Source organism: Macrobrachium nipponense, chromosome 3, assembly GCF_015104395.2.
Source record: "Macrobrachium nipponense isolate FS-2020 chromosome 3, ASM1510439v2, whole genome shotgun sequence".
Lineage (NCBI taxonomy): Eukaryota > Metazoa > Arthropoda > Malacostraca > Decapoda > Palaemonidae > Macrobrachium > Macrobrachium nipponense.
Window position 1 is genome coordinate 110,535,933 of NC_087202.1, and position 23,638 is coordinate 110,559,570.

General features: G+C 37.0%; 1 protein-coding gene across 1 annotated transcript in view; it reads right to left on the reverse strand.

Moving 5' to 3' along the window:
- Window positions 1–23,638, reverse strand: part of LOC135222473 (SET and MYND domain-containing protein 4-like) — a 73,016-nt gene that overhangs the window by 46,794 nt on the left and 2,584 nt on the right. The window contains exons 3-13 of the mRNA XM_064260560.1: window positions 21,609–21,771; window positions 18,171–18,298; window positions 17,636–17,813; window positions 16,435–16,542; window positions 12,590–12,710; window positions 6,742–6,937; window positions 4,669–4,870; window positions 4,381–4,472; window positions 3,328–3,452; window positions 2,928–3,071; window positions 616–809 (exon numbers count right to left, since the gene is read on the reverse strand). Of these exons, the coding sequence (XP_064116630.1) occupies window positions 616–809; window positions 2,928–3,071; window positions 3,328–3,452; window positions 4,381–4,472; window positions 4,669–4,870; window positions 6,742–6,937; window positions 12,590–12,710; window positions 16,435–16,542; window positions 17,636–17,813; window positions 18,171–18,298; window positions 21,609–21,771 (1,651 nt within the window). The remainder of the gene's footprint in view (window positions 1–615; window positions 810–2,927; window positions 3,072–3,327; window positions 3,453–4,380; window positions 4,473–4,668; window positions 4,871–6,741; window positions 6,938–12,589; window positions 12,711–16,434; window positions 16,543–17,635; window positions 17,814–18,170; window positions 18,299–21,608; window positions 21,772–23,638) is intronic.

Sequence of the window (23,638 nt, forward strand, 5' to 3'; positions counted from 1 at the left end):
TTTATATAATCATCTCATTATCTCCAAACGTTATACCTACTACAAGTGATCAGTTTTATGGAGGATAATATTTTGCAAGTTATAACATTAAATTTTCATGAGAACTGCTGTGTATTGATGAATAAGTCGTAGTATTTCGGAGAATGTACGAGGGATCTGGGAGAGAGCAGTTACGTTCTGATATCTCCTCTACTACTACTACTACTACTGCTGCTTAAAAAAAAAAAAAAATGGCTGGGGTGGGACGTCAGCTTGGAGTTCCAAGGACGTCAGGCCCGTACCCTCTATATAGACCAGGCCTCCCTTTGAAAGCAAGTACTCCTGGCCCCCATATGCTTAGCTATACTTACCCGAGACAAGTCTCATTAATCACATCAACCGTGAAAAAGGAGCTCAAAATAGGAAGAGAGCAGCCATAAACATTTCAGGAGATATTCTGATTACGAATGCATTAAATGTATATAATTTTCCTGCTCCTGAAGGCATGCCAGCGATTGCTATAGATTATTGTATAGATTATGGAAAAGAAGACTGACTATTACATCTGTAAGTGTTAGTCTTGCATACAGGTCAATAGTATTTGAGAGAAAGAGAGAACTGAACAAAGGTACTTACATTTATGTGCGTCTTCTAAAGCCTTCTGCATTTTAGCTACGTTATGTTTAGTTCCACAGGTATTGCATATTACTTGATTTTGCTTTTGGGGTTTACTGGGAAGAGGATCCCCACATTTTTGGCAGCAAAAAGCCCTGGACTGGTTCATCTTGTCATACACTGGCCAGTTACCAAGACAAGCCTCGCAAGCACACCTAAAGTTAAAGAAAAGATCGCTTGACGATATGGAACTACTTTTGTGGGCATTGCCTTTGATTTTAAGAAGTAAGGAAAAAATCACAAGTAAAACAACCTTGTATGAGGTTTACAATTTTGCACATCATAATAAATTTAACTTTTCTAAGGACGAAGAAATCAAAAGGATGCACTTTTATCTGTTCGAAGATGGCTTAAACTAACAGATTTATGTTAACAACAGATGGGTATAATTAAATGTACAAGATTTCATGCCAAATTATCCTCTAATTTGGCAATAACAGTGAAGGATACTAGGCTACAAACCTCATGGTCCAGCCGCTTGATTTTCACACCTTTACGGCTACAAGAATGTTTTCATTTCTCATCATCACACCGGGTTAAAAGTGTGTTTGATGCTGGCACTTTCTCCACCATGGAGTTTGGAACTTTTCACGGGGCTCTTCTCTGCCCAGGGACACATTCTTAGCATTCCAAGCCAATAGCACTTCTTCGAGCAGCAATACCTAAGTCGCGCCATTTACTACCACCGGGGAAGCAGACCTTAGTCAATGGACTAACGTGATGTTCGTGGTTGTCAATGCCCTCAAATGAAGAGGCACATCTACCATTTATGGGCACGTTTACTCACACAGGATTCACATCCCTCCATTAGGCACTTTTTTTCTTTGGGATACATTGGATGAGGATCCCAGGTCACTGGCACTCCTTGGTCATCAGTGTCCTGGTGTAACGCCTACCACCACAATGGTGGCAGTTAGTTTTAATTGACTGACCTCAAGTTTTCTGTTTAGAAGTTCATCCGTGATTCAGCAACTAAAGTATGAATTTGACAGCAACCATTACTAACGCCTCAGTGGCGTGATCGGTATGGTCTTGGCCTGCCACCTCGGAGGCCACGTAAAGCCGTTGGTCCCGGTGCTGAATAACCACTGGTTCCATGCAACGTAAAAACACCATACAAACAAACAAGTAACCATTACTATCTTGATTTTACGTCAGTTGCCTTGTAGGGTTTGTTTTTCTTCTGGAAATCTTATGCCATGGCATGTTTACAGAATATTTTTGGTATGCAACTTCTTTGCTTGTCATATCAATTCCACAATGGTTCTTAAGATTTTACAGGATTTTTTTTTTTTACTTTTTTAATGCATTCATTAAGACAGTTATTTATTCGACAAAATGCCATAAAGTAAAATATTTTAGGGATCATTTCTTTGTAGGATATGGTTACATAGGTCCTTTGCTTGAAGTCATGCCAAAGATTCTTGTTCATGTACGTCATGGAATCTGCATTCAAGTTGTTCGTATCAGTTCTGATCAATATAGTACTACACTGTACTATTTTTGGTCCTGGATACTGCTTATTTCTCCAGGAGATTCTCAACTTGGAGTTCCTTGATGTTTCTTTAACTGGAATTATTGTGGTCTCAGAGCTGTTTGCTGTAATAGTCGTTTGTGGACGGTATTGAGCTGAATATAGAATCTGTAAGGTCACTCAGCGCTGAAATGGAAATGCACAGTAAAAGGTTTGAAAGGTGTAACAGGAGGAAAACCTCAAAGCAGTTGCACTATGAATCAAGTGTTAGGAGAGGGTGGAAAGTAAGATGAAGAGAATATGAAAGGAGGTACAGTAAAAGGAACGAAAGTGGGTGCAGCTAAGAGCCAAAGGCACGCTGCAAAGAATCTTAAGTAATGCCTACAGTGCACCGCACGAGGTCCACTGACGGTACTATCCTCCTACGGGGTTGTGGACGGTATTAATGGAAACTTTGGTTACTTAGGCCAGTATTTTATAATTCTGGAGCTAGTTTTTTTTAGGAAACCTCTCTCTAAGGCAGCCGAAGAAAGACTAAAAGAGGTGTACCGTGTAAACAGTGTTTCTGCCAAATTGCTTGACTAAAATATCAAGTGTTATGAAAACGCAAATCTTTAGTAATGCTTGGGTTAATTCCTCATTGTCAACGTGTTCTAGGAAATAATCAAAGGCAATCCTTCTAGATGTTTGGGAAGTTACCAGCGGTTTTCCCTTAAAAGATCGAGGGAATTAGTTTGAAGAAATTAAAAATTATATTTTTCAGAGCTATAAAAAATGAAAACGACCACCACTCACATACCGGAACCAATATGTCGATAAAAGTTTCTTCTGTCGCGATTCTAAGCTGTTTTTTGTAAATATTGGACCATAATTTTCTGCTATGGTATCACCAGGTTGTAGCGGTCTTAAGCTCACAAGCACTAACTTGGTTCCCTCAAAATACCTGAAAGATCACCAGATGCCAATCAATGGGGTAAGAAAACAAATACAGATTCTAAGAAATTGCACGAAATTTTCACAAATATTCTGTAAATAGTAAAATACTCCGAACTAGAGTAATTTTTGCGCAGAAAACAGCCACCAAATCTTAGTAGTCTATAGATGTGAAAGCCGATTACAGATCTTTTTTTATAATTAGCATTACTTTTCATAATACTAAGCATTCGATGTACTCTAATGTACATCCAGGAAGTCTGTACCTTGTAACTGATGGATAACAGGCATGATTGCAGAAGGCAGCAGTTGGGTAGATCCCTAACCCTAGGAAGACACTCCTGCTCTCCTCAAGGCGACATTGGACACTTTTGAAGTCCATTCCACTGACCTAAGATGATACAAAGAATCTGTGCATAAAAACGGCACGACAGTACAATGAATAGACAGGTCACTCATCTGTGCTGGAGAACATACAAAGAATGGTTAAGGTCGATAGGATTATTAACAGTATTCAATCTACCACTACAGTGGAATTTGTCTTCTCGGTCTGTTTTGAGCATTGCCTAGTTGCACAGGGTTGTGTATATTATAAGAGATGCAGCATCGTACATATCAAAAGAGACGTAGCACTCTGGAATCGTGGATTTTGTAAGAGAGTCAGCACTGTGAATTCGTGGATATTACAAGATATAACAGTGTGGATCCGTGGATATTACAAGAGATGAAGTACTGTGGATTCGTGGATATTACAAGAGATGCAGCACAGTCGACTCGTGGACATTACAATAGATATATATCACTGTGGATTCATGGATATTACAAGAGATGTATCACTGTGGATTCGTGGATATTACAAGATATAGCACTGTGGATTCGTGGATATTACAAGAGATGCAGCACAGGCGAATCGTGGATATTATAAGAGACATGGCATTGTGGAAACCACTTTTTTTTTCTAACGAAGGTGGGAAATTCTGCACAAGACCGATTGAAAAAATTTATTGCCTCCTCGTAGGATCATATTTGCTGATATGTATAAGACTGAAGTGGTAAACTCTTTCTTAAAAGTATGTAGAGAATAGATAAACGTTTTGAAAAATGTTGAAGGAATATAAGGTTAAATTAATATGTCTGCTGTTGGAGATGACAGGAAAGGCAAGTTATTTTACAAACATGTCAGTAGGATACCACTTTGTACAATATAATGTCTCATTCTGGGCCATAATGTAACAAACATTTTACTAATCTAGTTGTGCTAACCGAGTTGCAGTCCCTGCGTTGAAAGTGATTAAGTCTTGAGAATTGACTTTGCTTACCTCGTGCGCATTGAACTGAACAATTTGTAGATTTCTCAATAGAAGGCTACCAATGAATACTTCGTCATCTGTGAGACTGTCACTCCCTATACCTGGAAAAAAGTGCATGGCCATTATAGACACAGCATTCTGTGCATTCGGTATCATACCTACCATGGATGTTATCTGGCTATAAAGTTACAATATAATTTTTATCCTCCACGAGCAACCACAGCTTTACCATTCCATTCGCCTGTGATTAAATGTATAAATGCAAGAGTATGAAAGATATTAAAAACTGAAACTCGCCTGTTCTCTCGCAGTTTCCAAAGAAGCTCGCCCCTCTCAGCACTTTCAAAAGAAAGGTGGCCATTATAGCCAGTGGGATAAAGTTGTTCTGCGGCCGCTTGTCTTCGAGTCTCACCAGGTGGTGTACACTCAAGTAGTCATTGGAGCGGTGAGGAGACTCCGGCGATGGAATTCTGGGTAATTCTTGAAGATGCGTCCGAATCTACCAAGATTACGATCCAAATCCTCATTATACATAAATGGAAACCACAACCTCAGATATTTGTTTCTGAAGATTAGGCTACAGATGGGTATACAATTATCGCAAGAATAGGTAAAAAGCGTTATAAATATGTACATCCTTCAATTTCAAAAATCGTACGAGTACCTCAAATCAGACTCATGTGCCGAGAATGGCAAGGTGGAAATATTTAGATAATTTCGTCATTTTGTATTTTACCCATTCAACATAATAATAACAATAACATAAACATTTGTCTGTCTCTCTCTCTCTAAATAAGGATTAGATATTTTTAGCTACTGGACCTACAGCTTATAGTGGGATCCGAGCCACATATCGAGAAATGTATTTCTATCACCAGAAATAAATTCCTCTGATTCCACGTTGGTCGAGCCGGGAATCGAACTTCACACCACCGGATTGGCAGCCGAGCGCGAAAAAAACTCGTCCAACGAGAAACTCTCCCTCTTCCAAAACAACAACAATAATTACTAATAATAATAATGTTAATAATAATGAAAAGGATAATCAGGACAGCTAGTAAATAAAAAAAAATTACAATGTACGCCTTTGATACAATTTTTACTATGACTTATAGTGCTCTAGGTCATTGTAGGTTTGCGTGTTTAGGGAAACTATATGTTTCACTCGTTGAGTCATTACTTCAAAAACAACGTCGGTTTCTGTCACCTCTGCCCTTCAACAGAAATGGCTCTTAGGTAACGAAACTGGTACTGTTATAGGGTGGTTCTTCATAATTGTGGCGATAACTCATACCTACCTGTCAGGTTGTGAGACTATCAGCGGGGGGGAGGGATAACTGTCAAAATTATTGTTTATAGACACACACACACACACACACACACACACACACACACACACATATATATATATATATATATTATATATATATATAATATATATATATATATATATATAGATATAATATATATATATATATATATGTATATAGACCTACCTGCCGGATGTTTTAATTAAACCGATTGACATATCCATAAGATGCTGTAATAAAGAATAAAATGAGGTAAAGATAATGCAGTGCATTAAAGGTTCTCTCAACAGGACACAATTTCGGGCCCCGGTTTCAGAGTCAGATAATAATTTGTCTTCTTCTGCGGACGGCGGGAGAGAGGTCTGAATGATCGACTTTGACGTCACATTAACTGAACACAGATGTTCTTTACTTTACTACATGCCAGCATAATGATGCCCCTGCTCAAAATAAGCAGTTTTGAGACTAGAGAGGCACCATCTCAAAGACCTAATTTAAGTGTCCACAACTAATAAATTTCAGTATAGTAATATTAGAGTAGATTGGCTTAGTTACACCGAGTCAATCGATCAAGTAATATTGAGCAATTTATGGGCCGTTAACGCGAGATTGCAAGACCAAGAGGTTTCATGGGGTTACATCAAAATCGTGTCTTTTTTTTTTCTTCACATATTTAATTGATTGTAGATGAAGTTAACATGAATGCTATTCCTTGGACTTTACTTTTTATTGGCCATGTTGCTAGGGCACATGGTTATAAATTACGCATAAGTATTACGTACAATTGCTATGAAATGATCGGTCCAGCGAAAATGACCAAAACGGGTAAGCAAGACGTTCTAAAATTTTAGGCCGTTCTTAGCAGTGCGCCAAAAATGTGATTGATGCATATTGAAGGCTTCTAACACACAAAAAAGTGCACAACTTTTGAAGAAATACTGCTTGAAAAAAAAATATAACAGTTGATTATCTGGATTTACACTCAGTAACTCTTAATTTCGAATGTACCAATTCACATGCAATTGAAACAGTTGGAAGAAAGTGAGCGAATTTCTTTTACCTTTTTAAAGAAACCAAGTCCATGTTGACTTATAATTCTCAGGGCGAGGAAGCAGTTCAGCGACATCCCACTATCTTGGAGTAGAGCTAAAAACTTGCACTCCCATTTGTGGTGCGTTGCAAGGGCGAGGTCGCGGCATCCGATACTGCAGAAGGCGACGCCGGAACACCAAGGACAAGGGACCGGTGCTGTGGTGCTGAAATATTCACGAAGACGGAAGCCTTGTCAATGTGACGATTAAGGAATACTAACTTGGCCCCATCATCCTACTCTTGCATCGAATAGTCAGTGCACAAAAATCTGTAGTACAGATGAGAAGCCTTTTCTGTCCATCCGCCTGTGGTGTTTGTGCATGGTAACACTGCGTCCCGGGCTTTAAATAATATCCTGTTTCGAATAATAACGGTGTAATTCGCATACAGTAAATTATCAAAACACTTTTCAGTTGCAAATGTACACCTAGATATCCTTTTATTTACCTACAACTTAGACATAGCTTAACTATTTAAAGCCCGGGACGCAGTGTTACCATGCGAAAACACCACAGACGGATGGACAGATAGTTTGGGCAGTGTGTGTGTGTTTGTGTGTGTGTGTTTTTCTGGAGTAGGACTCCTGGTAACTAGAGACTTCGAAGTATGTTGGGTAAATAAATCTGAAAAGCTATTTCCTCAATAGTATATCATTATATCCATCTCTCAAAAAAAAAAAAACTGATCCAAAAACATTTGCCGTGGCGGTATCAAGGAGATTTGCGATGGGTTTACACCTAGTTTTTTTTTTCAATACCTTTGAGTGGAAATATACCAGATTTAATGCTTTTATCACAAAATTCACATTAGCAGATTTGCCCACCAGACTGGTATCGACTGAATCCGGTGGTAAATTTCATGGCAACCTTGTTATGGCTGAAATACACAAACCTGTCATACAAATTACGCACCTTCTCTCTCTCTCTCTCTCTCCTTCTCTCTCTCTCTCTCTTTTAGCCCAATACATTACTACCCTAATACTATTCTCTTTGCATTTCAGTACATCTTTATCTGTTTATTACTTTATTTTTGTTTTATAATAAGTGAGGTCTCTTCTTTCTGTATTTCCCTTTACCTCCTCTTACCTCTTTCTATGAGCACCATATTCTTTGGAAGCTTGAATTTCAAATCAGTGGCCCCCTGTGGCTTGTGCCATATGTATAGGGTTCATCTTCTGAATACTACTACTATTTACTAATAATAATAAACAGACCCTTCTGCCTTTAGTCCTGTTTCCCAGAGATAATTTCAGTAAATTACCGAACACTGTACATTCACCTCACGTAAAATCATGTAGAACAGCTGTTCCTTTTTTCTGGCTGCTGTCTATGAGAGTCAAAAGTGATACTTGGGATAGCAAATACATACATGGTGACGTCCAAATCATCAGACCATCTTCTGCCGCGGAATAATAATAAATCTATGGCCTGGGAACGTTCTGTACGTGCTCTGACATTTAAAAACCGATGATGAATAATGTTGTTACGAGAATGGTGTCATAGGTCTTAGCAACGAGATGACCCACTTTATTTATTTTTGTGATGTTTGGACGGTCGCCGAAGAATTTCTTATGAGAAAATCTCTTTCTATCATCTGAGACGAAACAGACCTAGTGTTGTTAAGGAACTTTTGTGTCCTGTTTATGATTTGTCTAATTAAATCATGAGGCGTGTACCTAAGATGTCTAGGATCGCTGTTGTAGAGGGTGTATGAGACATTATACGTAAACTTATGCAAGTATATGCACAATTACGCTTCGATTAAATTTGATCGATTAAAATGCCAGGACTAAAAGTTTTGTTCCTAAGTAGGTACATTTATGTGCAATACATTAGCTGGTCCGCTGGTATAGTAGCTGGTTCGTTGGTATTGTGGTTAGTGTCGTGGAATGCCACTCAGATGTCGTGGGTTCGTCTCACCAACGCGATGAAAAATCACTGTCTCTGTATTATGATCGGTTACTGTTGCAGTGTGAGGCTGAAACCAACATACTTTGGAAGCTTAATTTTAGGTCTGTGGCCCCTGTGTGCTTGTCCCTTGTGAATAAGCTTCTACTGAAAAACTAATAATATTAGTAATAATAATATAGCTTGATTCATTGGGCAATTAGGTTTAAGCTGTGTGAATTCTCAACAGGTACGTGAATGATTGCCTAGTTCGGTTGCTGTTTCAGAATGTTTTTTTTTCTACTTTCCAAGTCATATATATATATATATATATATATATATATATATATATATATATATATATATATATATATATATAGAGAGAGAGAGAGGAAGAGAGAGAGAGACGAGAGAGAGAGAGAGAGAGAGAGAGAGAGAGAAATTGAAATGATGACGTAACATCCGAAAAGCATCCAAAAAGTTTACCCGGCGAAGTCCTGTGGGGGGTTTTATCAGCAAATTGGTAGCGAGAAACTTCTCTCAATCACAAAGCTGTGGGTTCCGTTTTCTTATTTTTGGGATAAAACTGCGCCAAGGAAGAGTCATCTCCACAACTTCTGTCGGATGAGGCGTGAATCATCTTTGAACGACATCTGGATTTCGTTTGTAACTTTTCGTCGTTGCTTTCGGTAAGATGCAGTAAAACAGCGCCCGTCTTTGAAGTTAATGAAGGTACTTCGTCAATTTACACAAATGCATTCAAATTAAGGATTGCATTTTACCAACAAACAGAGCGGTTCACTGAAATAAAATCCCTTAAACACACAAACAAAGTTTGGGATTTGATCAGACCTACGACTTACATATGACTACATGAATTTTGATTTCTGAAGTTTTTAGTGATCATGTTGAATCTAGTGCTTCGTTCAAATACTTTCCCCATCCAGAGAAGTAAGGAATGTCCTTCGAGATACAAGGTTACTTGTTAAATAAAAAAAAAAAAGTTATTGTTCCCAGCGACATGTCACGCATATTCGCCCGCTATGACGTTATCGCTGCCACACTGAGAACATTTGTTCGTGGAAGAGACCTCTTAGGACTATTCTCTCCAGTTGTGAAAAAGGTATTCCGGAAAAATCTAGAGCTGGTGATAATCATTCGACGGCGCTGGGCGACAAAATGGGTGGACGTTGATCTCTGTCCGAATCTCGAAACCGACGCCAGATGTGGAATCAACTTCATTTTCTTTCGAGAAGGAAGTTTGAAAAGTTTGTTGATTTGATTTCATGTAATGAATTTCAGGCCGTCGACCAAGCACTTGGGCACTTCCGGCCACTAAATATAGTAGAAAGAGGGCGTTGGAGTGGTTGGACAGCAACGTAAAGAGAGCCAGAACATAAAGGCGATGAAGCGCGAAGGATCTGAAACACTCTTTAGAATGAACGGTCATATACCTTTGTTTACAAGAGAAATTTTCCATGAAATAGTATAAAATCGTAAGACAAGGAAATCTGCATTTTTTTAAAAGCTGATAGGTAAGATGGATGAAAGAAGAGTGAGGGCAGTTAGCTAGCTAACCATGGGAGGGAATAGTTTAGAAAGTTAAGTATTAGTATGAGTAATGTAAAGATTGGTTTATCCACACTTTTATTTGGGTAAGGGTACAATTTTTCTGACTAATATTAACTTAATACAATAATGATTTTACATTATATTGACATGGTGAATTGTACAGATTACATATTTTGAATTTTATTTCATAATAGTATAATCATATTCTACAAAAGTTCCAATGTTCTCATTTTAACTATAATTTTGATTATTATAATGGTTTTGCATTATATCTACATAGCAAATTCTACATATTACTTCTTTAGGCCTGAATGTATTATTTTAACCCCGAAAATTTGCCTTTGCTTTTAGGTAAAAAAATTATTTTATTAAACCGTAAACAAGGCTTAATTGGTATTTGAAATCAGGTAAACTGTATTGTATGCGCAAATTTTGCTCTATCCTGTTGGTAATATTACTTAAATATTAGAATCTAAACGAGTTTCCATCATGCCGTTCTTTGACAGCAGCACCGATAGGGGAGTAGTTGATGGGAAAAAAATCTTTTCAACCAAACGGTCTAAACGTTTATCTAATTACTTGGTGATGAAATAATGCTGTTATTTATGTAATAAAAACCAATAGCAGTTAGTTTCATTTTCTTGTGAACTACGGTTAGTATTTATAATGTGGATCGAATTGTCATGTGGAAACTTCAGATTATGTAGATTTTCACTTGTCCCCAAATTAATAACTTAGGCCACTTATTTCTAAAATGTAAACAACAATCACTTTTACGATATGACAGGTGTAGGCTATAGATATAATTCTGTAGATATAATTCAGCTTAAGGTAGCAACAGGTGTACTACCAAAACGGGGACAGAAAATAATACGTCAGAATATAGATAGTAAAAGAATAAGTGAAATAGTACTCGTTTGAAAGCACAAATCACGAGGAAAATCCTAATGATCTACATTGACATATATATATATATATATATATATATATAATATATATATATATATATATATATATATATACATATATATATGATATATATATATATATATATATATATATATATATATATATATGATCGACGAGCATCTGTCAAAGTGAATACGAGTTAGAACCTCCGTAAGTTTCGTTTCTTCCGGAAGAATTCTGTTCGGCTCGCACCCTTAAGACAAATTACCGTATTAACATCAATATTATGCAGGTGATGGTGGATTTCTTCGCAAATGTATTTACTCATGATGAATTTTAAAACTCTGGTGCTTGCGTGAAGTTAGTCTATCATAATTACCAAAGGAGCGAAAAGATTATTTCCTTTTCTAGTTGGTGGCCTTCCTCCCTCATTGTGAGGTACATTTGCTTGTAAGTTTTACCAAAGAATTGAATGAACCAGTGCAGTTAGATTGATCACAGTGCATATGAACTGCACTGGCCATGGTGAGAATCATTTGTTTGTCATTTTCTTATTTTAGGCTTCTTAATGCAAATGATAATCTACTTCCGAGGGAAAATCGTGATCAAAAGTACAAATATCACCGTCGATTTTACCTCTATTTTATTTCAAACCTTTGGGTCTGAATTATGAAGGAAAACTCTGCAGAAAAATGTGGGAGAGGCATTTTTCTCATGACTGATTAAAATATGAAATACTAGCTCTCATGTGAAATGACATACGTACAAAATATCCTGAGCAGACTTCAAACCAACGAATGCTTAGGTCAATGGATGTACCAAACAAAAATTTGTACATACCACCGAGAATTACCTAATGGCATTTAGGAGATTGGCACTCGAGTTCCAATATGAATAAAGGAATAAAGAAACTGAATAAATTTAAGAAAATTTTGAACTGGTCCGAACAGTTGGAATGACTTTAGTAGGTTGGGGGTATTGCAGAGAAAAGATAGGCGTATTTCAAGGCAGGTCCCATTGTGATCTCTGAGGGAAGAAGTATTTTTCAGAAGCAGAATGCTCCAGATAATACCCAACTTCTTTGTGGCCATTCCAGCACATTACTAGACGCAACTATGACTTTGTAAGTATCAAAGACTCGAACTGTGGCACTGGTTATGTTTAAAGCTACAACTGAAAAAAGGCTCTATTTTATATGTTTTAATCTTGGTATCATATGCAATGCAAGGAAGAAATATCTTTTCCTCGTAAAGGTAACATTTTAAAAAGACGATTTCCTTATAGCTTCAATAACGTTGATCGTATTCAATGTAAGGACATGAATTTCGTTGCAGTGTATGCGTTACTCCCTACTTAGAACCCAAGAAAACACAAAGTATGCACACAGTGAGAGACAATGATATTCAGAGGGAAAATTATCATAGGAAAACCTTCCACGGTATAGAATACCTGCAGAAACAGGAGTGGCAGTGGAGTAGACGTTTGTCAGCCTTCAGTACTGTCGCGTAGGGCTTTTCAGATATGAGGACCTCCCCGACGGGGACTGGAGAACCAGTTGCGGCAAATCGACCTGTGTACATAAGTATGATGTTAATTAAAGATCGAATGAGTAGCTACTTTCTTCATCTTGTATATTTTGTGTCTGGATTTGTCTTGAAAAGGCCGGTAAACATCGAGAAGAGGACCGATTTGGATTGATCGTAATATAGTGGTTTATTAATATCTTTTTTGCTTTATTTATGGACAATTTCAAGAATATTAAACTGTTAGACTACACGGAGCAAATATACACACACGCACACAAATATATATGTATATATATATATATATATATATATATATATATATATATATATATATATATATGTGTGTGTGTGTGTGTGTGTGTGTCAGTGTGTGTGTGTGTATTATAGTACATAGTATAATACATATATTTGTTTAATATATATATATATATATCTATATATATTATATATTATTATAATTATTATATATATATATATATATTCATAGAAGGCCAGACAAGCACACGATGGGATTATTTTCAGCAGCTTATTCCGAAGTCTCGTAAATCGTATTTACATTTTGTATTTCTACCAAAAAAATAAATAAATAAAAACATATAGTAAAGTTTGACATTAAATAAAATAAAGGTGAGGTAAATGTCAAAAGACAAGTAAAATACTAAAATGTACGATAAACAAAGACAAGTAAAAACTATCCATTTCAGACCAGATGTGGCAATGTTTTTCTGGAATATCTTCAAGGCTTTTAGTCGCACAGTGATGACATTCTAAAGCTATGTTTACAACACCCCGTCGTGTTTTGATGTTATTTCAGTTAGTCTTTTGTAAGTTTCATTGCATTTTATGTTTTACTTCTCTTTATGTATTGTACAATCTAGTTTTTTTACTTATCTTTGTTTATCGCACATTTCAGTATTTTAATTGTTTCCTGATTTTTAACTACCTTTATTTTATTTTCTTTTATGTCAAATTTTACTATACATGTTTTTTATTTTTTGGTGGACATCCCAGAAGATGTAAATACGATTCACGAAACGTCGGAATAAGCTATTGAAAATAATCATCTCATCGTGTTCCAGGTATCACCTTCTATGAAATATATGATATATATATATATATATATATATATGTGTGTGTGTGTGTGTGTGGTGTGTGTACATACATAGTACACACACACACAGTATATATATATACACATATATATATATAAATATATATATCTATATATATAAATATATATTATAATATATATTATATATATATGTATATAGTTAGATATACACATATATATATATATATATATATATATACATACATACATACATACATACATACATACATGAATACACACACACACACACACACACACACATATATATATATATATATATATATATATATATATATATATATATATATTCTTCTTTTCTTACTGATAATGTCAGCTGCCTGATATCTGTCGACAAGTGTACAAGCCAACAACACAACACAGATGTCTCGTTAGGAGCATAGTTAGAAAAAAAAAAAAAATAGGGAACTAAGTTTACCCTCATGAATATAAATCTATTTTGGTGGAATTATTTTGGTGTATTGCTCAAGTCCTGGAGCACAACGTGGATTTGAATAAGAAGGAAAACATACTCACAATAGGAATCTTTGCTAAATCATGTGTTGATTACTGATTACGAATCAGACCAATCACATCTTTATAGCTACCCTTATGTTATCTGAAATTGTCTGAAATTAGAGTACCCCCAGTTTTACTCAGAGATTATTGAATACCTTGAATAAGGATCTATTTAGGACTTTCTTTCTCGTTTTCCTGGCGTTTGGTCGCCACTGCAGCCATTCTGAAAATCTGCCGTTTGTCTCGATATTTCTGAGGCTTCTGATGCACTGGCAAACTTGTTAGCACTCTGTCACGAACTTCTCTTTCATTAACTTTCATCTCTGGTCATTACCTATTTCTCAAGCACCTCTCCCATCCAGTTTCATATGCTTTGTGGCAGTTTTACCAACAATTTAGGAGACCATGTTCCTTAGAAATTGTTAACCGGCTCCTAAAAAAATAGGTTCTATGTTAATATTGTAAGCTCTCCCCTGACTCGCAGTTGCTGAAGCTTTATAGTGATCTGATTCGCTTTTGCTAAAGGACTTGCAGTCAAACATAGGGTGCCCCTTCTTTGATTCCATTCCTAATAGGACTGAATCATAGGGATGCCATAGATCAGTGGGTTTCACCTAGATTCACAGTGTTGTGGTTCCGAGTTCAAGTCACGCTCACGGCCTGATGAGTTTCATTGGTAAGACAGTTTTAGCAACCACTGCCTGGTTCTCCCTGGGACTAGCTTCGGGGGAAAAGGGCTTGGTCACCAATCATATGATTATATGTTCAATTTCGATGGCCTCTTCCACTGAAGAGTGACCTTTAACCCTTTGAGTTGGACTGACCATTTACCTTATCCTTCTTTCAGTCCTCTTTCCCTTCGCTCTACTGTAGTCCTTTTGCCTCTTTACTGTAGATGTTATTTCAGCTACTTTTGTATTAAGTCCAAGGGGAGAATCTCTCTGTCTCTCAGTAGAACTCTTACTATCTGCGATCTGCCCATATTCACAGAGTGATACACAGTACATTGGTGCTTAATTTCTGTTTAACGTCCTTTACAGGCCTTCTATTTTCTTCTTTGGCGTGTAGTTCCACTCGTTTTCATGATCCCTGCTTTTCCTTGTTGGAACAAGTACTTACATGAGCATCACTACGTATTCAAGTAACCTAATCTATTTTAGCACAAGGATCCTTAGGCCTGGTCTGGATAGTGTCGATGGTTCCTTCATTGCTAAAAGAAAAACTGTCCTTGAGTCCTGGGTTTCAGGAGTATGGTGCTGTGAGGTAGGCCTATTTTTATCGTACTACACTAACACGGAAATGTGCCTGTGGCTGTTGTTTGTACTTCCATACATAGTCGTGTGCGCATGATTAGTGGGGACTGGTAAAGTTCAGTAGCAGTCTAGTGGTCACGACACTTATCTTCCCAGTGCAGTGGAAGAGCTAGATTCGATTTCTAGGAGGGGCAGAGCGCTGTACTGTGGCTTCGCAGTACGTATCACTTAACCTAATCACAAAACGACGTACCTTACAGTTATTAAGAGTAATATGCCACGACCAGACTAGAATAGGTCATGGGGATATCGAACCTCATTCCAAAAGGCTGGCTGAAAATCAGAGTGGCAGGACCTTTTCAAGGTATTCCAGCTATGGAGAAAAAGGCTTACGGTGGACAATAACCTTTGTCATCCAGGAAGACTATCTTGGCCAGCAAAATGAAATATGATAAAATTTATGAACTTTCACAGCTGATGTCAGCATTCATTCCAAGTTTGAATAGGATTTGTTCAGTGCTTGCTCGCTCCACTCACATTTTGAGTCATTTTGTCCTTATCATCATCTCGTTTAGCCATGAAGAACTAAACTAAGGTACTGTTTGATATGCGGAGCTTCAGACGTCTATGTTTATGAATAAAACCCCATGTGATCATTGTGTAGGAGGAGGAGGAGGAGAGGGAGGGAGAAAGAGAACTAGAGAGAGAGAGAGTGGTTCAAGTAACCCATATCTGTCAGAAAAAATTACCATCTTGTAGCCAGCCATTACACAAAGAACAGACTTATTTATCAGGTAGATCCATTTGGTAAATGCTATTTCTGGTTATGACACATTATGATGGTAAGCACTATTACCCAAAGGATAATGGAGGGACACATAAATTTACCTTGTGCGTCAGAGAATTGTATAGTGACAGCTCTAGAGGCGCTGGGTAAAGAAGGGTTGGCTCCGCCATACACTTGGACACTTGTAAGAGGAACCTCCGACTCACAAGCTGAAAAGAGAGACATTGATATCCCTTCTCATCGCTCTTCATCCATCTGGGCGCGTAACCATATTAACAAACTTGTAACGAAAATATTATTCTACAAACTGAAAGCTATATTTAAAAAAAAAAAAATATTTGGACCTAGTAGATACATCCCAAATAAAACAATTATATTGTTTCGGGTAGCGCACATTTGTGTATTCTATCACACAAGTGTTATTTTCGAAGAATATACTCCATGCTTACGTTGGGGATTAATGTTTGTGATAAGTCAGCAATGCTGGTATCTGAATTCCTTCTTATCCTTATCACTGCCTTCATGTTTTGACACTTGAGGTACTTTAGGGTTAGGACGAGTTAGACAGTTTGTTATACTTTCAATGCCAAAATTAGGCGTTAAACATAATGTCCAAGAATAAGTCGGATTTCCTCATTTATAGTTAAGTATATCTTAGTTTTACCAGACCACCGAGCTGATCAACAGCTGTCCCAGGGCTGGCCCCAAGGATTAGATATTTTCACGTGGCTAGGAACCAATTAGTTACTTAGCAACGGGACGCGCAGCTTATTGTGGGACCCAAACCACATCGAGAGATGAATTTCTACCACCAGAAATAAATTCCTCCAGTTCCTTGTTGGCACAGCGGTGAATCGAACCCTTGTATAGTGACGTGAATTGATAGCTTATCGAAAAACAAGACACTCCTAAAACGAAAGCTTTTGTTGTTTAATGTATGTTGGAAAATAATGAAGAGTGCATTAGATAAATAAATTGGAACTTAACGAAGAGTATAGCTGAAATCCAATATATGCCCATCGTCGTCTGTTTCCGTTAACCACAGTTATTTCATAAAATTCTCTTGTTAAAGATATGCTTTAACCATGGAAGTAAAATACGTACATATAAAACGAAAAAAAAAAAATATGAGGGAAAGACAAATAAGTAAATTTTCAACATTACATATATTAACAGATGAATAATAGATTATTTCTTAATACTACGAGTACACTGTGCTGACTGTCGTATTGTCCGCTATGGAAGATATAATATTTACTTCATCATTTATCACGGCACGCGATCAGTGACATCGTCGCTTACCTTCATCAGGTCTCCCGTCGCAAAGTCGTATCTTATCACTGAAGTGTCTGGTCCAGTGCTGAAGCTTCTTAGTTTCCATGTCCAGAGAGCAGAGCGAGTCCAGGCCAGCGCTGAAGGCCTTTTTCGCTTCGTCGTATCGACCGAGTTTCGTCAAACTCAAACCCTTGCGATCGAGAACCTTGTCGGGCGGGAATAACGTCACAGGATGGTTTAGTATTAAAAGCAGAATTTTGGAAGCTGGGTCGGTCCATTGGTGCTAATCACCATTCTCGAACTAGGGAAAGGGGCTAGGGATGTCTATGGCGATCTCTTCGTTATGGCAGTATAAATGGAAAGGGGGGAGGGGAGGTTGAAGACAACACAGGGAAAATAAAATGTTTGAAAGAATGGACATGTGATATCTTAGAGAGAAAAAAGAGACCTTATTGTGGTGCACAAAACGTCTAACTGTAATAAGACGCATGGAAGAGACTTCAACATCAGGTGTTTTATTTATTAGTTATTTTTTACACCGTAGTTTTAAAGTCTTTCTTACCTTAAACAAAAGTCTTCGGGGATAATCCGCCTCCATAGCCAGTTCGATGTCCCTCAGACATAACTGGTATTTTCCTTGATGGAACAGGGCTGCTGATCTATTGGCATAACTGAGTGACAAACACTCCCCTAAATAATAATAATAATAATAATAATAATAATAATAATAATAATAATAATAATAATAATAATAATAATAATAATAATAATAAAATAATAATAGCTGTTTCGACGGCATTTGATTTGTATAGTCTTCTCTAATCGCCTTAAAACTTTCATTTCATCAGCAGGTTATGAAACGCATAGAGAAGACTAAACAAATTAAATTCCGTAGAAACAGCTGTTATATTCAAAGCTATGGCCTTCAGAGAAAGTCTCCTCTATAATAATAATAATAATAATAATAATAATAATAATAATAATAATAATAATAATAATAATAATAATAACAATAATAATAATAATAATAATAATAATAATAATAATAATAATAATAATGACTATCTGAATGATTTCTCAACTAATATATTTTTTCTTATGAAATTACAATAATAATAATAATGAACCAAACAAAAACTTCTTTCAGTTTTCTTCTGAAGATTGAAAAAGAAACCCACAAATTCAATTTGTAACTTGTTTACTTCTAAGTATTACATTTAGTTTTACTCCACACTCGAGTACTTTCAGGCCCTTCTGTGGCCCATTCTCAAGAGATGTTGGGATGTTAGCCTGGGTCAAGGCCCAGCAGTCTTCTGGAACTTCTTCTCGTTGTGCTGTCATTTATGCGATGGCTGTTCTGGTTTTCTTGAGAGTTGCCAATCCCCTCTTGTCGCTCTGATATCCTGAGCTGATGGTCAATGGGATTCACCTTGTGGTAAGGGTGTGGTCACCGTAAGTCTGTTGGGCAGGAAACCTAATCTCCAGGTCAGCAGGGTCAATCTTAGCTTCTTTTAATATCAAAGCTCGGCTTATGGGATCTTCTGAGGTAAAACCTTTGTTTCCTTCAATTACTTTGATCTCTCTGATAAGCGCACCTTCTACTACCCTCCTGTGACTAATTTTGTTGCTTTTGTATATAAGCCTACTGTTTTTGAAATCCATCCTATGGTCATTTTCCCAACAATGTCTAGCTATAGCACTCCCCTGAGAGTTAAGCTGTACTGCCCTTCTATGTTCTTGGACTCTAGTCCTTATTCCCCTACCTGATTCCCCCACATATCTGTCTCGACAATTATTGCAATTGATTATGTATACCCCCGCTACATCATCTGTATTACTGTCTTCTCCTTCCAATTTATTTTTACATACTTTGTTTTTTAAGGTATTATCAAAGGTATATATAAATTTATATTGACTTTCTTTCATTTTTGAAGTGATTTGTTTCATTTTAGGCATAAAGGGAGGGCAACTATTTTCTTGTTTTCTTTATTCCATGTACTCTCTACATTCGCTCTGTAAAATATTTTCTAGCTTTGGTGAGTGCCCTTTTTCTGAACCATTCCGGGTATGCTAATGCATCGAAGCTTTTATCGATGTAATTAATTTCTTGCTCTATCTTGCAAGGGTCACACGTTCTCATTGCCCTAAGAAATAAACCTGTTAGAACCCCTATTTTTATATCATGACTATGAAAAGAGAAGAAATGAATATATGAGTTTGTATGTGTGGGCTTTCTATATGTGCTGAATTCATATCCTGTTTCTTTTCTTTCTATGAGTATGTCTAAAAAGGGCAGTTTATTATTGTTACTTTTCTCTAAAGTGAACTGGATATGTTATCAAACTTATTGAGCTCATCTAGAAAAGTTTCTATTTTATTTCCATCCCCTTGCAGAATAGCAAAAATATCATCCACGTATCTCCACCATCCTTGCAGTTTTAAGTCAGGGACATTCACATTAGGAACTAGATTAGTTTCGAAATATTCCATATAGATGTTAGCGAGTATAGGTGATAATGAGGACCCCATAGCTACTCCATATTTCTGTTTGTAAACATGTCCCTCAAACGTGAAATAAGTATCACTGACACACATACTCATAGAAAGAAAAGAAACAGGATATGAATTCAGCACATATAGAAAGCCCACACATACAAACTCATATATTCATTTCTTCTCTTTTCATAGTCATGATATAAAAATAGGGGTTCTAACAGGTTTATTTCTTAGGGCAATGAGAACGTGTGACCCTTGCAAGATAGAGCAAGAAATAAATTACATCGATAAATGTCTATAGCTAGACATTGTTGGGAAATGACCATAGGATGGATTTCAAAAACAGTAGGCTTATATACAAAAGCAACAAAATTAGTCACAGGAGGGTAGTAGAAGGTGCGCTTATCAGAGAGATCAAAGTAATTGAAGGAAACAAAGGTTTTACCTCAGAAGATCCCATAAGCCGAGCTTTGATATTAAAAGAAGCTAAGATTGACCCTGCTGACCTGGAGATTAGGTTTCCTGCCCAACAGACTTACGGTGACCACACCCTTACCACAAGGGTGAATCCCATTGACCATCAGCTCAGGATATCAGAGCGACAAGAGGGGATTGGCAACTCTCAAGAAAACCAGAACAGCCATCGCATAAATGACAGCACAACGAGAAGAAGTTCCAGAAGACTGCTGGGCCTTGACCCAGGCTAACATCCCAACATCTCTTGAGAATGGGCCACAGAAAGGCGGGCCTCGAAAGTACTCGAGTGTGGAGTAAAACTAAATGTAAATACTTAGAAGTAAACAAGTTACAAATTGAATTTGTGGGTTTCTTTTTCAATAATAATAATAATAATAATAATAGTAATAATAACAGAATAATAATAATAATAATAATAATAATAATAATAATAATAATAATAATAATAATAATAATAATAATAATAATAATAATAATAATAATAATAATAATAATAATAATAATAATAATAATGACTATCTGAATGATTTCTCAACTAATACATTTCTTTTCTCATGAAATTATTTAAATTTTAAACGAAATCATTGAATAATAAGTCATTACGTTAAAAGCTAGTCATTTGACGCTAATTGTCAATGTGTTCCACCTCTGTATTTAATCATTCAAAATTGCCTTATGATCAGAATCCCGTTGAATCCTTTGTCGCTTTGCTCTCTATAAGAATAAGCTTATATGAATGAGAAGTAGCTATAAGAGACTGAAAAACAAAACCGTTCCATTTGATTCTTCCGACGTACTTTGTTAATGGCACAATTATTTTGAGGGCCAACACTTATATCATGACATAACATATTCATCATACTTCTCACACACTAATATCATCCCTGAAACGGCAGCAGGAGGAAGACTCGTGATCAATAGATTCCTCGCACGAGAGGAATGCTATCTGCGTGACAAGGGCGGCGGCACAGACGAAAAATCAAGAAGAAGAAGCAGAAGAAGAAAGAATGACGGAGAGATTTCGTACCTCCTTCGCCTTGAGGCGCAAAAATGATCGCCTTCGAGTAGAGCGCCGAGGCTTCGGCATAATTGTTTTCTGCGAACGCTCGATTCCCCTCGTTTCGTCGAAGCTCCGACGTCTCTCCATCCTTCTTTTCGAAGGAGCTCCGGACGTTAATCCCTTGGACTGGCTGGAAAGAATAATTATCCACGTGATAAATTACTCGTAAGGAGCGTTATTATCTTAATCCCTTACGTTTTATGAAGTTCAGTTCTATTTGTTTTCTGGAAAGGAATGATGCAGCGATATTTCATTAGAATTAACGCGAGCAATATTGCTTTAGTTCAATGCAACTCCTTTCTGAATATATAATGCATATGCGTACATAAATGCATACAGATATATACACACACATATACATATTGTATGGATGTATGCATGATGGCTGCCTCATATGAAAAGACAACGCTCGCTTTAACTAATGAATCATGAATGAACCCTTTGTGCAGAAAAATTGTACAGTAGTAGTCTCTACGTACGCCAAAACAGAATACCTCATAAACAGTGCGTCGAGCCCTCAACACTTACTGCACCCTTCACCAATATCTTGCACACATGCTGAGGCTCCTCCTTTCCAACACTTCTTTCACTCTACACTCCTCTCTAGGTCTTCCTCTTCTCTGTCTTCTTAACAGTACAGAACTAAAACATTTTTTTGTTAATCTGTCATCCCAATTCTTTACACATGACCGACCCATCTCAAAACACTGACCATCTTTGACCCATGGTAGCCCTTTCAGTAATTCCACGCATCTCCACATTTCTCACCCCTTCCATTCTTTCTCTTATGGCCCTAATAGTACGTCAGCGATTCACCTCTGCAATTTCCACCTTTCTTTTAATTCAAATTTAACATCCACCCTTCAGTTCCATGGTTCAAAGTGGTTCAGCATTCCCGTCTTACAATCCAACTTTGGCTTGCATAGACATTCCATAAGTTCCCTGCCAAACTTTTGTAGACATCCTGCTGCCTTTCTTGCTTCACCTGCCTTTTACATCACTTCCCTTATGTTACCATTATCCAAAGTATTTATTCAAGAATAACTAAAAGAATCTACCGTTTCCACTTACTCACAGTTTATGTTAATATTCGTTGTCCCATCTTCCCTGATCCCATTCGTCTGTTTAAATGTAATTTTGCTCAAGTTTTCTTTCAATTGTCTCCTCATGTAAACGCTTTCACTAGTCTGCAGTTTCTCTTTATTATCCCTATTCATCTATATCATCACAACCATCAGATATATCACAGACTATTCGCCACTTGTATTTTTATTCCATTATTCTACGCATACATCTAGTTTCCTTTTTCTAACTTCTTGAATCTCACCATCCATATCGAATATTGAACAACCACAGAGACATAATAAACCCAGCCAGTGACTCTCCCATCTGCAAACTCCAAAGCATGCTTCACGCCATTGTATGAAGTGTTACTTGTTCTTAGTAATATGCCTTCTCACCATACACCCCCAACACCCTACACATTCCCTCTCTGTCAGTAGTCTTTTCCAAGTGCATTTGTGCCATATATATCTTTTCCCTTTACTTTCAATCCCTCACATAACTGTTTCATAGCAACCATTTTTAGCTACACATCCTCTTCCCTGTCTAAACCTGCAGTATTTTCCCATGTAAAAAAATATGTCATCTACTTTTTAAATCAAACTTTTGCCATGCCCCTTTCTTGGTATACTAAGCAAAGTTGTGAGATGTGCCTGCCAATAATTTATGTAGTTTCCTCGTTCACATATTTACAAAGAAACGATTATTCCTCTCACCCAGTCCTTCAAAACCTTGCAATCACCCAGATATCCCTTTCGCACCTTGGTCAAGCCATTCATTCACATTTGGACCACTGTACCACAATATCTCACTATGATTGGCTTTCAGTTTTCCAGCATTCTTAATTGGTCTCCTTGACCTCACTTCCACAATTATTATCAAAATAACCGTAACCCTTTCCACTCTCGCATCGTTCAGCTCTGCCTTTTTTAATG